General features: G+C 43.6%; 1 protein-coding gene across 1 annotated transcript in view; it reads right to left on the bottom strand.

Moving 5' to 3' along the window:
* Positions 1–3,392: 3,392 nt before the first annotated feature.
* Positions 3,393–14,007, bottom strand: part of lgi2a (leucine-rich repeat LGI family, member 2a) — a gene marked incomplete at both ends in the record, with an annotated part of 63,211 nt that continues 52,596 nt past the window's right edge. The window contains 3 exons of the mRNA XM_084165795.1: positions 3,393–4,210; positions 4,711–4,875; positions 10,428–10,597. Coding sequence (XP_084021921.1) covers positions 3,393–4,210; positions 4,711–4,875; positions 10,428–10,597 — 1,153 coding nt within the window. The remainder of the gene's footprint in view (positions 4,211–4,710; positions 4,876–10,427; positions 10,598–14,007) is intronic.

The following is a 14,007-nucleotide window of genomic DNA, read 5'->3' as shown; positions in this document are numbered from 1 at the left end:
CGTCAATTACACACACCTGGTTCATATCCCCTCATTAGTACATGTATAAGTGTTCCCTCTGCCCCCCTTTTCCTTGTGGGTCATTGTTATTTGTGAGTTGAGTGTAGCTCGGTTGAGCTACCCGTACCTTGTATTTCCGGAGATATTGTTCCCCGTGTGCCTGTATTTTGATGATGCTATCCAGCGTAACTGTGTCCTATGGAATAAACTCTGTATTCGGTGATTTACCCTCCTGCACCTGACTCCTTCAAATCACACTCTCACAGTGTCAGTCAAGAAAGTTGAATACATTGTAGACTAACATCTTTTATCAAATCAAACTTTATTTAAAGGGCATTTAAAATCACAACACATATTACAGTAAAAACAATAAAAGGTAAGAGATTTTTTTAAACGGAAGGCAATAAAATATGAAGAAATTAACATAAAGCAAAAAAGGATGCTAAAATACCTACTAAACCATATTTTAAAGGCAACGTAAAAAGGTGGGTTTTCAAGTGTGATTCAAAAACCTAAATTGTGTCTGTCCCTCTTACCTAACAGGGTAAGTCGCTCCAAAACGATGGGTTTCTGATAGAGAATGCTCCGCTCCCGGCCTTGGTTCTACACCTAGGTATCATCAACAGGCCACCTTGGGAGCGGAGCTTTCAACCTGGGTTATATGGAACGAGCATGTCAGATAAGAGGGGGCAAGGCCGTGCAATGATTTAAAAGTTGAGAGTAAAATCTTAAAATTAGACTGATACTTTACAAGCAGCCAGTGAAATTAGGATAACATTGGAGTGATGTGTTCATGCCTTCTAGTTTTGGTTAAAATGCGGGCGGTAGTTTTCTGTACAAGTTTTTAATTTACTTTTTTATCATTATAATTTACTTGCACAAGTAATCTGTTCATGCAAGAACATCACAGATCAAAACTTTAGGCATAAACGATTGCTGTGGGAAATCACGCAAAAACTTTATAAATTCTAAATCTCTGTCGGTGCCTGTTGAACTTTTAATGATTTCTTATGGCTATATGCAGGTTACAGGTTGACTAAATCTATAAAAAGCATAAAACATGCCATTATCTGATAGACAGACATCTAGTTATTTACAAAGCTGTGACACTGGAAGGGTCAGTGTTTTGCTAAGATAATTACTCAACCCTATCAATTGGGAGTTGTACATGAACTTGTCTGAACTCATTCGGGCCATGCTTACGATGTAGCATATTAGCGGCTAATGTAGAGGAACAAGTCTGGTTTAACCCTCAGGTTACAACTTAAGCAGCTGTTAGGATTTCCCATAGGCAAACATGTTACACTTAGCCACCATGCTAATGCTTGCTGGTTATGCGCAGTTGTATACCGGATATTTCAGCCTGCGAGTGAAATAACATTTCATCGGGAGCCAGCAGACTGTGCAAGACTTTCCTCTAGTGGCCTATAGTCTCAAGTAGACTCATACTCTTAGTCGGCCTCATTTATCAACATGCAGAGAAAATTCAGATATTTGTTCCTATGAAAATCATATGCATAACCCATATGAGATTACTTGTAGACCTTGGAAACATCAACATATTTAGTAGTCATTTCACCATATTTAGTAGTCCTCAAGACAGGAGTTTACAGTGGACAGTTCCCCACAGCATACAAATGTGTTTCTTTAGAAGAGGAATTGTTGGAGGTATGGCTCAAATATTGCCATATGGTGGTTAAATACGCTACCAGTATAATTATATACTATGCAAATGTTACATTTGAGACCTGGAAATCTATATAAAAAAAACGACAATACAATTATTGTGGCTGTGTTCTCTGCAAGACATATGATCAATTCTCATTTGAACTCTGATCACCAACTGTAACTTTGCTGTTTGAGGCAGAGACAATTTCACAGAGTTTACGTGATAACAATGAGTTATTACATGAGACTGACAAGCAAAACACCAGCTGTGCAATATGGAGGGAGAATGCGATCATACATGGATGAGACATACTTTCTGTCAGAAAGTAACCTCATCAATACTATAATAACGTAATATTAAAGCTGATCTACCCCCCCACCCCCCCCAAAAAAAATACTATAATAGCATATATGTTAATATGTATCATTATTGTCCAAAATAATACATCTGTAGACCTTTAATGTTGGCTTATTTGGTCAATGTTTTTAACAATCAAACTAGCGTAGTCAATATCTATGATGATGCCTTCAAGTGTTAACCGGCGATAGCCGAAACCCGCATTGCTGATGTTTTGCAGGTGTCGGAGGTGTAACTGTAACTGTAGCTGTCAAATCGGTGAGCAGCTTCTCTTGATCATTGTTACGAAGCCACAACCATCCTACTTGCGTTAGAAGTTCAGAACGAGAAAGTAGTGTATAGAAATAATGACGCTCAAATTGAAAATCATTCAAACGAAATAATTTCTATCAACCTATTCGAGGTCTGGATTACATCTCACATTCCAGTGTTCGAGCTTGTAAACCAGGCTGCATGGAATTTCTCGTAATGCGACTCTGTGCAGCTAATGGCAATGTCCGCTTTAGGTATAATGCCATGTGCCGCTTGTGGATTTCACAGCTCTAACGTAGTTCCACCTCCGACACAGCCCCCCAAAAAACGCTATGCGGTTGTCGGCTAAAGCGGAACTGATTGAATATAGTCAATCAATACACATATATCTAGTTGTACTTCTGCAACAAAGATTTGTTTAGGGACTTGAGTAATTGTAAATTATGTGGAATAAAAAACAAATCTGAGCAACGAAAACTTTTGTAAATGCCCAAATATTTGTGAAACTGCTTATATGGACGATATAAACTAAATAAAAACATAAATGTGTACTGCTAATGATTGTTTAAGAGTTCTGGGTTCGGGGTCACAAGGGTTCTGGGTCATACAATATCGTTATTAAAGGTTTGTGCTGCTGCCACTTTTCCCTATATCTACAAAGCAGATGGGAGTGATCACTATTCATAGCTAGGTGGCCCAGCAGCAGGACAAACAAAACACTAAAACGCTTGTGCTGATAAGGCAATGTACATTGTGGAAAAGGAAAAGAGTTGGCTGAGAGTTTCCTTTTGCAAGACTTTGCAAACTGGAACTCCCAATTTCTAACACGTGTAGACCCAGAACTGAATCCCTCAGGTGACCAAATTTCGTGAGATTTTAGTTCTGGGTTAACCAAGATTACCTGTGCGTATAAAAGTAAACAGAACAGTACTGGGGGACATGACTGATTAAAAACGGTATACAAACACAAGAGGTGCTTAATAGGAATACATAGTTGATAATGCTGCTTGAGTTCCCTCTCCCTCTCTTGGCCCCTTGTCCCTCCTTTCCCCCACAAAAATGTCAACTTTTATAATGGAAGACATAAGATGCAGGGGCTGAAGCCCAGACTATCTCATAAGCTCAAGTCGATGATGATATGCTCGAAGATCTGCGTATTGCCCTTGAAGCTGGAGGAGAAAATGAAGTCCCGGCGGTCGGTGGATACCACGGTAAAGGAGCGTGGTGCCATGATGTACACCTCTTTGAAGCGCTCAAAGACTTTCTTATCAGCGTCCCACAGGTAGATCTGTGAGAAGGTATAGTCGCTGCCCAGGGCCAGATAGTGGCGCTCTTTGAAGGAGAACGGCTGGAGAATCATAGCACCTCGCGAGGGCAGGGCTTGGATCTCCATAAACTGTTTGCCGCTCCAGCGGAGTACCTTAGAGTCACCTATATAGCGTGTCATGGCCAGGTAGAGGTCCTCCTTGACCCGGAAGGCCTTGACGGCCACCACATCCTCCATGTTGGGGATCTCGCCCTGCAGGGCAAACGTCTGGGCATTCCTGCTCCACTGGTAGATTACAGGCACCTGGGAGCGGCTGGCCAAGATGAGGTGGGACTTGCCATCCAGATCCACAAACTCAGCATCAGTGTCACGGAACCACTCATGCAGGGACTGATAGGAGTAGAAGCCCTTGTCGTTCCACTTGTAGAGAGTGGAGAGCCCTGCCTTTGAGCTGTCGGCAATCACAAAGAACCACTCGCCAGCAATCTGGAAGGCTTCAATGTCGTTGGGCTTGGAGATCTTGGATACCTCAATATCCTGAAACTTGCTGAACCTGCTCTGGTCTTCATCAAACTTGTATATGTGAGAACCACCAAAGAGCTGGGCCACTATGACAAAGACCTGGTTCTGGATGACGACCGACTTGCACCCAACGATTGACTGGCCTGAGATTTGAGACACAGAACAGATACATTTAGAAATTCAAATGATAGTTTTCTGGCTTTAAAATACTGGAAATATATTAATTAAGGAGAAGGAAGAGAAACAGCACTAGACATAAACCACAAAATGATTGATGATAATACTCACCACTATTTAAGCAGTGATTTTGTCACTTGACATTAAGGGCAGCATTTTCCTCTTGCCAACACACACGTTATCAGTAAACACACTGTAACGTTTAAAAAAACTGGAAATATGATACTGGAGCTCGCAAATGCTTTGTGTGTACAGTGTCAGCATGAATCTGCATGTATACTAACACTCTGGTTAAATGTATCATCCTTCCCATGGAAAAAATAAGTTAAAACATAAATTGTGCTGCATTTTATAATTTCACTCATCCAGTCTATTTGAAATTTTACTGTGTACTTGCCCACAACAAGTGTGTTTGAGAGAGGAAAATGTCATCTTCAGTGACGTAAGATGTCATGTTACCAAATACCTGTGATGTTGTCATAAGTCCTGAAGTTCATCTCAATGTGGTCCCACTGTAAAACCATACAACTCTCTGTGTTTGGTGCAGCGATGGCCACATAGACGTCATTTTTATAAGAGAATGTGTCCACAGACAGAGACTCTGACGGCACCGACTGATGGTGGATAAAATCTGTGGAGAGTGGGCAATCTTAGCATTAGTATGATTTGTAATAAACAATTTTTGTGTAGTGTAAACTAATCTTCAACTAAAGTTTCACGTAATTGGTCAGCTGCTCGATTAAGTTCTGGTTCTATACGTGTTAAGAGAAGAGATGAAGAGATGCTAGTATGAGGAGTGGAATCGGAACGAGGAGCTCCATCCTCTGACTTTGCAGGTTACGGGCTGAAAATCCCCTCCCCTTCCGAAATATGAAAGGTGCTAACACCTGCAAAATTGTGATTTGTCCAAATAACCAGTGACAAAAAAAAAAACACCGGAACAATTGCTGCTCGTTATCCTATGCATCCCATTCCTTTCCGACAGATTCTACGGTCCCAGTTATGTTTATGTAGATCTGTCCACGAGAGATTAAGTGTAAACAACAACAGTAATTGTGAGAGGTTGGGGACGCAGGGGTGCAATCTATACAAAAACCACAAGTGGTCTTGTTTCAGTTGCTCCAAAAGGGAAAGCCAGGAGAGCTAAAGAAAGCTTTCCATGAAACATAAAAGTGTATTGAAATGAATTAGGAACTGTGCACACTTTGGAAGGTGTGGCCATTTGGAGACACCAGTTAGACCTATCACTCAAACCTTTTAAGTAGTATGCTGTATCAATCCCAAATGTTTCATTAATATTCTCGTTATGTTACTGAATGTATAATAATGATCCAAGATGATCCAAGATGTCATAGCAGTGCGGTCGTGTTTTCTGTAGTGTCCTTATGTAAATAGCCTGTTTTTTTCGTATATATTTCTCAATCTCACTTTCCATCCTTTAACAAAATATACTTTCCTGCAACCCGCCTCACCCAATGTGGAATGGATTCTGTTGTTTCTTCATACATTTTTATCCAGAACCTCTGGCTGAAACTAGCCAGCTAGCCAGCTAACTAGCTACTTGCTATTAGCCACCGTTAGCGGTCTTCACCATTGTCCGTGGCCGTGGCCTGCACTACCTTACCAGCCAGATCTAGCCTGGACAATTGTCGGCCAGTCTGCACAGTCTGCACATCGTGCTATCGAGCCAGAGCATATCAGATTTTCTGCCGGAACCACTGAATCACTGGACCTTAACACCGGATCATCGCTTGCCAGCTAACTAGCTACTTGCTATTAGTCACCGTTAGTGGTCTTCACCATTGTCCGTGGCCGTGGCCTGCACTACCTACCAGCCAGCCAGCTCTAGCTTGGACTATTATTCGGCCAGTCTGCACTGTCTGCACAGTGTGTTATCGACCCTGAACATATCGGTTTTTCTGCTGGAATCACTGAACCTTTAACACCGGATTCATCGCTACTAACTAGCTGCAACCAAATGGACGTTTGTGGTTGGCTAATCAGCCCTGAGTTAGCCTTGAGCCAGGCCCATCTCCCGGCTATCTACCTCTCTGTCAACCGGACGGGACCTCCTAGTGTTGACACGGAGCCCCGCCGATCCAACACGACTGGTCTGCCGAGGTAATCGTCTGATGTGGTTACAACAGGCTTCCCGTTACGACGTCGACCACGAAGATCCATCTGCTAGCCCCGGCCCGCTAGCACACGCTAGCCGTGGCCTCTTGCTCACTAGTGCTATAGCAGCCCCCGAACTACCTCCGAACTATCCTATTGCTGTTCACCGGACCTTATGATAACTCAGCTATACAGCTGATGCCTGCTGGACTGTTCCTTTTTACGATACCGCATCCTGTTTATGTTTAGCCTCAGCCCAAACTTTGTTGCCATTACCAGCTGTTGTCTTAGCTCTCTCAAATTACACCTGTGATTGCTTTATGCCTCTCTCCCATGTCAATATACCTTGCTTATTGCTGTTTCGGTTATTTCTTATTGTACTATTTCACTGTAGATCCCCCAGCCCAGCTCAACCTGCCTTAGATAGCTCCTTTGTCCCACCCCCCATACACACGGAGACCGACTCAATCGGTGCCTCCAGTGATGCTATCTCTTTCATCGTTACCCAACGCTTAGGTTTACCTCCACTGTACTCATATCCTTCCATATCCTTTTCTGTACATAATGCCCTGAATCTATTCTACAACGCCTGGAAACCTGACCCTTTTTTTCTCTGTACCCAACACACTAGAAGACCAGTACTTAAAGCCTTTAGCCATATCCTTATCCTACTCCTCCTCTGTTCCTCTGGTGATGTAGAGGTTAACCCAGGCCCTGTAGCCCCCAGTATCACTCCTACTCCCCAGGCGTTATCATTTGTTGACTTCTGTAATCGTAAAAGCCTTGGTTTCTTGCACGTTAACATCCGAAGCCTCCTCCCTAAGTTTGAGTTATTCACTGCGTTAGCACACTCCGCCAACCCTGATGTTCTAGTAGTGGTGAATCCTGGCTTAGGAAGGCCACCAAAAATTCAGAAATGTCTATCCCCAACTACAACATTTTCCGTCTCAATAGAACTGCCAAAGGGGGTGGGGTTGCGATCTACTGTAGAGATAGCCTGCAGAGCTCTATCGTACTATCCAGGTCTGTGCCCAAACAGTTTGAGCTTCTACTTCTAAAAATCCACCTTTCCAGAAATAAGTCTCTCACTGTTGCCGCTTGCTACAGACCCTCCTCAGCCCCGAGCTGTGCCCTGGACACCATATGTGAACTGATTGCCCCCCATCTATCCTCAGAGTTCGTACTGCTTGGTGACCTAAAGTGGGATATACTTAACTCCCCGGCCAACCTACAATCTAAACTAGATGCCCTCAATCTCACACAAATTATCAACGAACCTACCAGGTACAACCCTAAATCTGTAAACATGGGCACCCTCATAGATATCATCCTGACAAATTTACCCTCTAAATACACCTCTGCTGTCTTCAACCAGGATCTCAGCGATCACTGCCTTATTGCCTGCTTCCGTAATGGGTCCGCGATCAAACGACCACCCCTCATGACTGTCAAACGCTCCCTAAAACACTTTAGCGAGCAGGCCTTTCTAATTGACCTGGCCCGGGTATCCTGGATGGATATTGACCTCATTCCGTCAGTAGAGGATGCCTGGTTGTTCTTTAAAAGTGCTTTTCTCACAATCTTAAATAAGCATGCCCCATTCAAAAAATGCAGAACTAAGAACAGATATAGCCCCTGGTTCTCCTCAGACTTGACTGCCCTTGACCAGCACAAAAACATCCTCCGGCGTACTGCATTAGCATCGAACAGCCCCCACGATATGCAACTTTTTAGGGAAGTCAGGAACCAATATACACAATCAGTTAGGAAAGCAAAGGCTAGCTTTTTCAAACAGAAATTTGCATCCTGTAGCACTAACTCCAAAAAGTTTTGGGACACTGTCAAGTCCATGGAAAATAAGAGCACCTCCTCCCAACTGCCCACTGCACTGAGGCTAGGAAACACTGTCACCACCAATAAATCTACAATAATCGAGAATTTCAACAAGCATTTTGCTACAGCTGGCCATGCTTTTCACCTGGCTACTACTACCCCAGCCACCAGCTCTGCACCCTCCGCTGCAACTTGCCCTGCAACTACTTCTCAGTGTGTCAAATCGTAGGGCCTGTTGTCTGGACCTCTGGCCGTCTCTATGGGGGTGCCACAGGGTTCAATTCTCGGGCCGACTCTATTCTCTGTGTATATCAATGATGTTGCTCTTGCTGCTGGTGACGCTCGGATCCACCTCTATGCGGACGACACCATTTTGTATACATCTGGCCCTTCATTGGACACTGTGTTAACAAACCTCCAAACAAACTTCAACGCCATACAACACTCCTTCCGTAGCCTCCAACTGCTCTTAAACACTAGTAAAACTAAATGCATGCTCTTCAACCGAACGCTGCTTGCACCCACCCACCCGACTAGAATCACTACTCTCGGCGGGTCTGACCTAGAGTATGTGGACAACTACAAATACCTAGGTGTCTGGTTAGACTGTAAACTCTCCTTCCAGACTCACATTAAGCATCTCCAATCAAAAGTTAGATCTAGAATCGGCTTCCTATTTCGCAACAAAGCCTCCTTCACTCATGCTGCCAAACATGCCCTCGTAAAACTGACTATCCTACCGATCCTTGACTTCGGCGATGTCATTTACAAAATAGCCTCCAACACTCTACTCAGCAAATTGGATGTAGTCTATCACAGTGCCATCCGTTTTGTCACCAAAGCCCCATATACTACCCACCATTGTGACCTGTACGCTCTTGTTGGCTGGCCCTCACTACATATTCGTCGCCAAACCCACTGGCTCCAGGTCATCTATAAATCACTGCTAGGCAAATCCCAGTCTTATCTTAGCTCACTGGTCACCATAGCAACACCCACCCGGGCAAATCCCTGTCTTATCTTAGCTCACTGGTCACCATAGCAACACCCACCCGTAGTATGCGCTCCAGCAGGTAAATCTCACTGGTCATCCCCAAAGCCAACACCTCCTTTGGCCGCCATTCCTTCCAGTTCTCTGCTGCCAATGACTGGAACGAACTGCAAAAATCTCTGAAGCTGGAGACTCTTATCTCCCTCAATAACTTTAAGCTTCAATTGTCAGAGCAGCTTACGATCACTGCACCTGTACACAGCCTTTCTGAAATTAGCCCACCCAACTACCTCATCCCCATATTGTTATTTATTTTGCTAATTTGCACCCCAGTATCTCTATTTGCACATCATCTTTTGCACATCTATCATTCCAGTGTTAATACGAAATTGTAACTATTTTGCACTATGTCCTATTTATTGCCTTACCTCCATAACTTACTACATTCGCACACACTGTATATATATTTTCTGTTGTATTTTTGACTTTATGTTTTGTTTACCCCATATGTAACTCTGTGTAGTTGTTTTTATCGCACTGCTTTGCTTTATCTTGGCCAGGTCGCAGTTGTAAATGAGAACTTGTTCTCAACTGGCTTACCTGGTTAAATAAAGGTGAAATAAAATGTATCCCGAGTAGTTCCAAATTCTGTTATTGCCAAATACTTTCGAAAAGTACAGTAAAAGTTGCCTGGCTACCTATCCACATCACTCCGGACAAACGCCACGCCATGCCCATGATAAGTCTCGATTTATCTCCCTCCCAGACGACTTCTGGAATGCAAACACATTCTGACTGTTCTGATTGGTCCCAGAAACCGATGGGTTGGGCCAGAGCCGGCATACACGATGACGTTATCAACTTTGATACTCTGATTGGTTTGTTTTGTACAACGCCCCTCATTTTGAAGTCACATGAACGACTTCTAGGATGGCAGATACAGACAATGTACTGTCTGTAGCGATTGATAGAGCAGCTAAATTAAATTCAGGATAAGTCATCAGGCAACAATAAAAGTAAATTGCACATAAAATCAACACTGTAATGTTTGAATTCAGTCTTGTCAGATGAACTTTTGTTATCACTGTTGTTTTGTGAATTTCCTCATAACCTCCAAAGTGTTTCCTTTCAACAGCTACCATGGTTATGTCTAATATGCTTCTCATAGTTTATGGCAACTCTTATATATTGTATATATATATGAGTTTATGTTAAGTAGGCCTTATGATGGAGGGCTCCCTCACCAGTGGAGATGCATTCATTGTGCAGGCTGGCCATGTCGTTCAGCCGCTTGTCCTTCATGTCCTTGGGTCCGGCACAAATTACATCGGAAACCGTGGCATTGGTGCTCTTCAGCCACATCATCAGCCACTTGGCACGGCAGTCACACTCAAAGGCATTTCCTCGCAGGTCCCTTTGCAAGGGCAGACAACCAGATATCAGTCACAGCATAGCCAACACTAAATCAGCAGTTTACAGATTTTCTAAACTCCAATTCTGTCTATGAATCCTATCAGTCACCACAGCACTGAAACCACACTTATAAAAGTCACAAATTATAATCTATCTCTGTACTCATGCGTCTCGATCTAAGCGCAGCATTTGATACTATTGACCATCATATTCTTCTCAGACGACTAGAGACAAATGTCGGTCTTCGAGGTTGGGCGCTCTCTTGGTTTCGCTCTTACCTGTCCGACAGACTCCAATTCGTGCAATTAGATGATGACTCCTCACCCTTAACTCGTTTCAAACTTGGCGTCACTAAAGGGTCTGTTATTGTTTTCATTGTATGATTGATTGATTTTATCATAGTGTCAAGCATCTTCCTGATGCCCAGCCCACATGGGCTTATAAGACACTGTATTTGCTGTATCCCCAAAAAATTATGATAATTACAGTGGGGAGAACAAGTATTTGATACACTGCCGATTTTGCAGGTTTTCCTACTTACAAAGCATGTAGAGGTCTGTCATTTTTATCATAGCTACACTTCAACTGTGAGAGACGGAATCTAAAACAAAAATCCAGAAAATCACATTATATGATTTTTAAGTAATTAATTTGCATTTTATTGCATGACATAAGTATTTGATCACCTACCAACCAGTAATAATTCCGGCTCTCACAGACCTGTTCGTTTTTCTTTAAGAAGCCCTCCTGTTCTCCACCTGTATTAACTGCACCTGTTTGAACTCGTTACCTGTATAAAAGACACCTGTCCACACACTCAATCAAACAGACTCCAACCTCTCCACAATGGCCAAGACCAGAGAGCTGTGTAAGGACATCAGGGATAAAATTGTAGACCTGCACAAGGCTGGGATGGGCTACAGGACAATAGGCAAGCAGCTTGGTGAGAAGGCAACAACTGTTGGCGCAATTATTAGAAAATGGAAGAAGTTCAAGATGACGGTCAATCACCCTCGGTCTGGGGCTCCATGCAAGATCTCACCTCGTGGGGCATCAATGATCATGAGGAAGGTGAGGGATCAGCCCAGAACTACACGGCAGGACCTGGTCAATGACCTGAAGAGAGCTGGGACCACAGTCTCAAAGAAAACCATTAGTAACACACTACGCCATCATGGATTAAAATCCTGCAGCGCACGCAAGGTCCCCCTGCTCAAGCCAGCGCATGTCCAGGCCCGTCTGAAGTTTGACAATGACCATCTGGTTGATCCAGAGGAGGAATGGGAGAAGGTTATGTGGTCTGATGAGACAAAAATAGAGCTTTTTGGTCTAAACTCCACTCGCCGTGTTTGGAGGAAGAAGAAGGATGAGTACAACCCCAAGAACACCATCCCAAACGTGAAGCATGGAGGTGGAAACATCATTCTTTGGGAATGCTTTTCTGCAAAGGGGACAGGACGACTGCACCGTATTGAGGGGAGGATGGATGGGGCCATGTATCGCGAGATCTTGGCCAACAACCTCCTTCCCTCAGTAAGAGCATTGAAGATGGGTCGTGGCTGGGTCTTCCAGCATGACAACGACCCGAAACACACAGCCAGGGCAACTAAGGAGTGGCTCCGTAAGAAGCATCTCAAGGTCCTGGAGTGGCCTAGACTTGAACCCAATAGAAAATCTATGGAGGGAGCTGAAAGTCCGTATTGCCCAGCGACAGCCCCGAAACCTGAAGGATCTGGAGAAGATCTGTATGGAGGAGTGGGCCAAAATCCCTGCTGCAGTGTGTGCAAACCTGGTCAAGACCTACATGAAACGTATGATCTCTGTAATTGCAAACAAAGCTTTCTCTACCAAATATTAAGTTCAGCTTTTCTGATGTATCAAATACTTATGTCATGCAATAAAATGCAAATTAATTACTTAAAAATCATACAATGTGACTTTCTTGTTGAAGTAGGAAAACCTGCAAAATCTGCAGTGTATCAAATACTTGTTCTCCCCACTGTATATATGCACATACATAAATACAGTGGCTTGCGAAGTATTCACCCCCCTTGGCATTTTTCCAATTTTGTTGCCTTACAACCTGGAAATAAAATTGATTTTTTGGGGGGTTTGTATCATTTGATTTACAGAACATGCCTACCACTTTGAAGATTCCCCCCCAAAAAATTTTTGTAGAGCCACCTTTCGCATCAAATACAGCTGCAAGTCTCTTTATAGAGACATACAGCTGCTGTATGTCTCTATAAGCTTGGCACATCTAGCCATTGGGATTTTTGCCCATTCTTCAAGGCAAAACTGCTCCAGCTCCTTCAAGTTGGATGGGTTCCGCTGGTGTACAGCAATCTTTAAGTCATACCACAGATTGGATTGAGGTCTGGGCTTTGACTAGGCCATTCCAAGACATTTAAATGTTTCCCCTTAAACCACTCGAGTGTTGCTTTAGCAGTATGCTTAGGGTCATTGTCCTGCTGGAAGGTGAACCTCCGTCCCAGTCTCAAATCTCTGGAAGACTGAAACAGGTTTCCCTCAAGGATTTTCCTGTATTTAGCACCATCCATCATTCCTTCAATTCTGACCAGTTTCCCAGTCCCTGCCGATGAAAAACATCCCCACAGCATGATGCTGCCACCACCATGCTTCACTGTGCGGATGGTGTTCTCTGGGTGATGAGAGGTGTTGGATTTGCACCAGACATAGTGTTTTCCTTGATGGCCAAAAAGCTCAATTGTAGTCTCATCTGACCAGAGTACCTTCTTCCATATGTTTGGGGAGTCTCCCACATGCCTTTTGGCGAACACCAAACGTGTTTGCTTATTTTTTTCTTTAAGCAATGGATTTTTCTGGCCACTCTTCCGTAAAGCCCAGCTCTGTGGAGTGTATGGCTTAAAGTGGTCCTATGGACAGATACTCCAATCTCCGCTGTGGAGCTTTGCAGCTCCTTCAGGGTTATCTTTGGTCTCTTTGTTACCTCTCTGATTAATGCCCTCCTTGCCTGGTCCGTGAGTTTTGGTGGGCGGCCCTCTCTTGGCAGGTTTGTTGTGGCACCATATTCTTTCCATTTTTTTTATAATGGATTTAAATGGTGCTCCGTGGGATGTTCAAAGTTTCTGATATTTTTTAATAACCCAACCCTGATCTGTACTTCTCCACAACTTTGTCCCTGACCTGTTTGGAGAGCTCCTTGGTCTTCATGGTGCCGCTTGCTTGGTGTTGCCCCTTGCTTAGTGGTGTTGCAGACTCTGGGGCCTTTCAGAACAGGTGTATATATACTGAGATGTGACACTTAGATTGCACACAGGTGGACTTTATTTAACTAATTATGTGACTTCTGAAGGTAATTGATTGCACCAGATCTTATTTAGGGGCTTCATAGCAAAGGGGGTGAATACATATGCACGCACGACTTTT

The sequence above is a fragment of the Coregonus lavaretus genome (genome assembly GCF_964263955.1).
Source record: "Coregonus lavaretus genome assembly, chromosome: 7".
Taxonomy (NCBI): Eukaryota; Metazoa; Chordata; class Actinopteri; order Salmoniformes; family Salmonidae; genus Coregonus; species Coregonus lavaretus.
The sequence above is the reverse complement of the archived record's forward strand: the minus strand, read 5'-3'. Positions and strand labels throughout refer to the sequence as shown.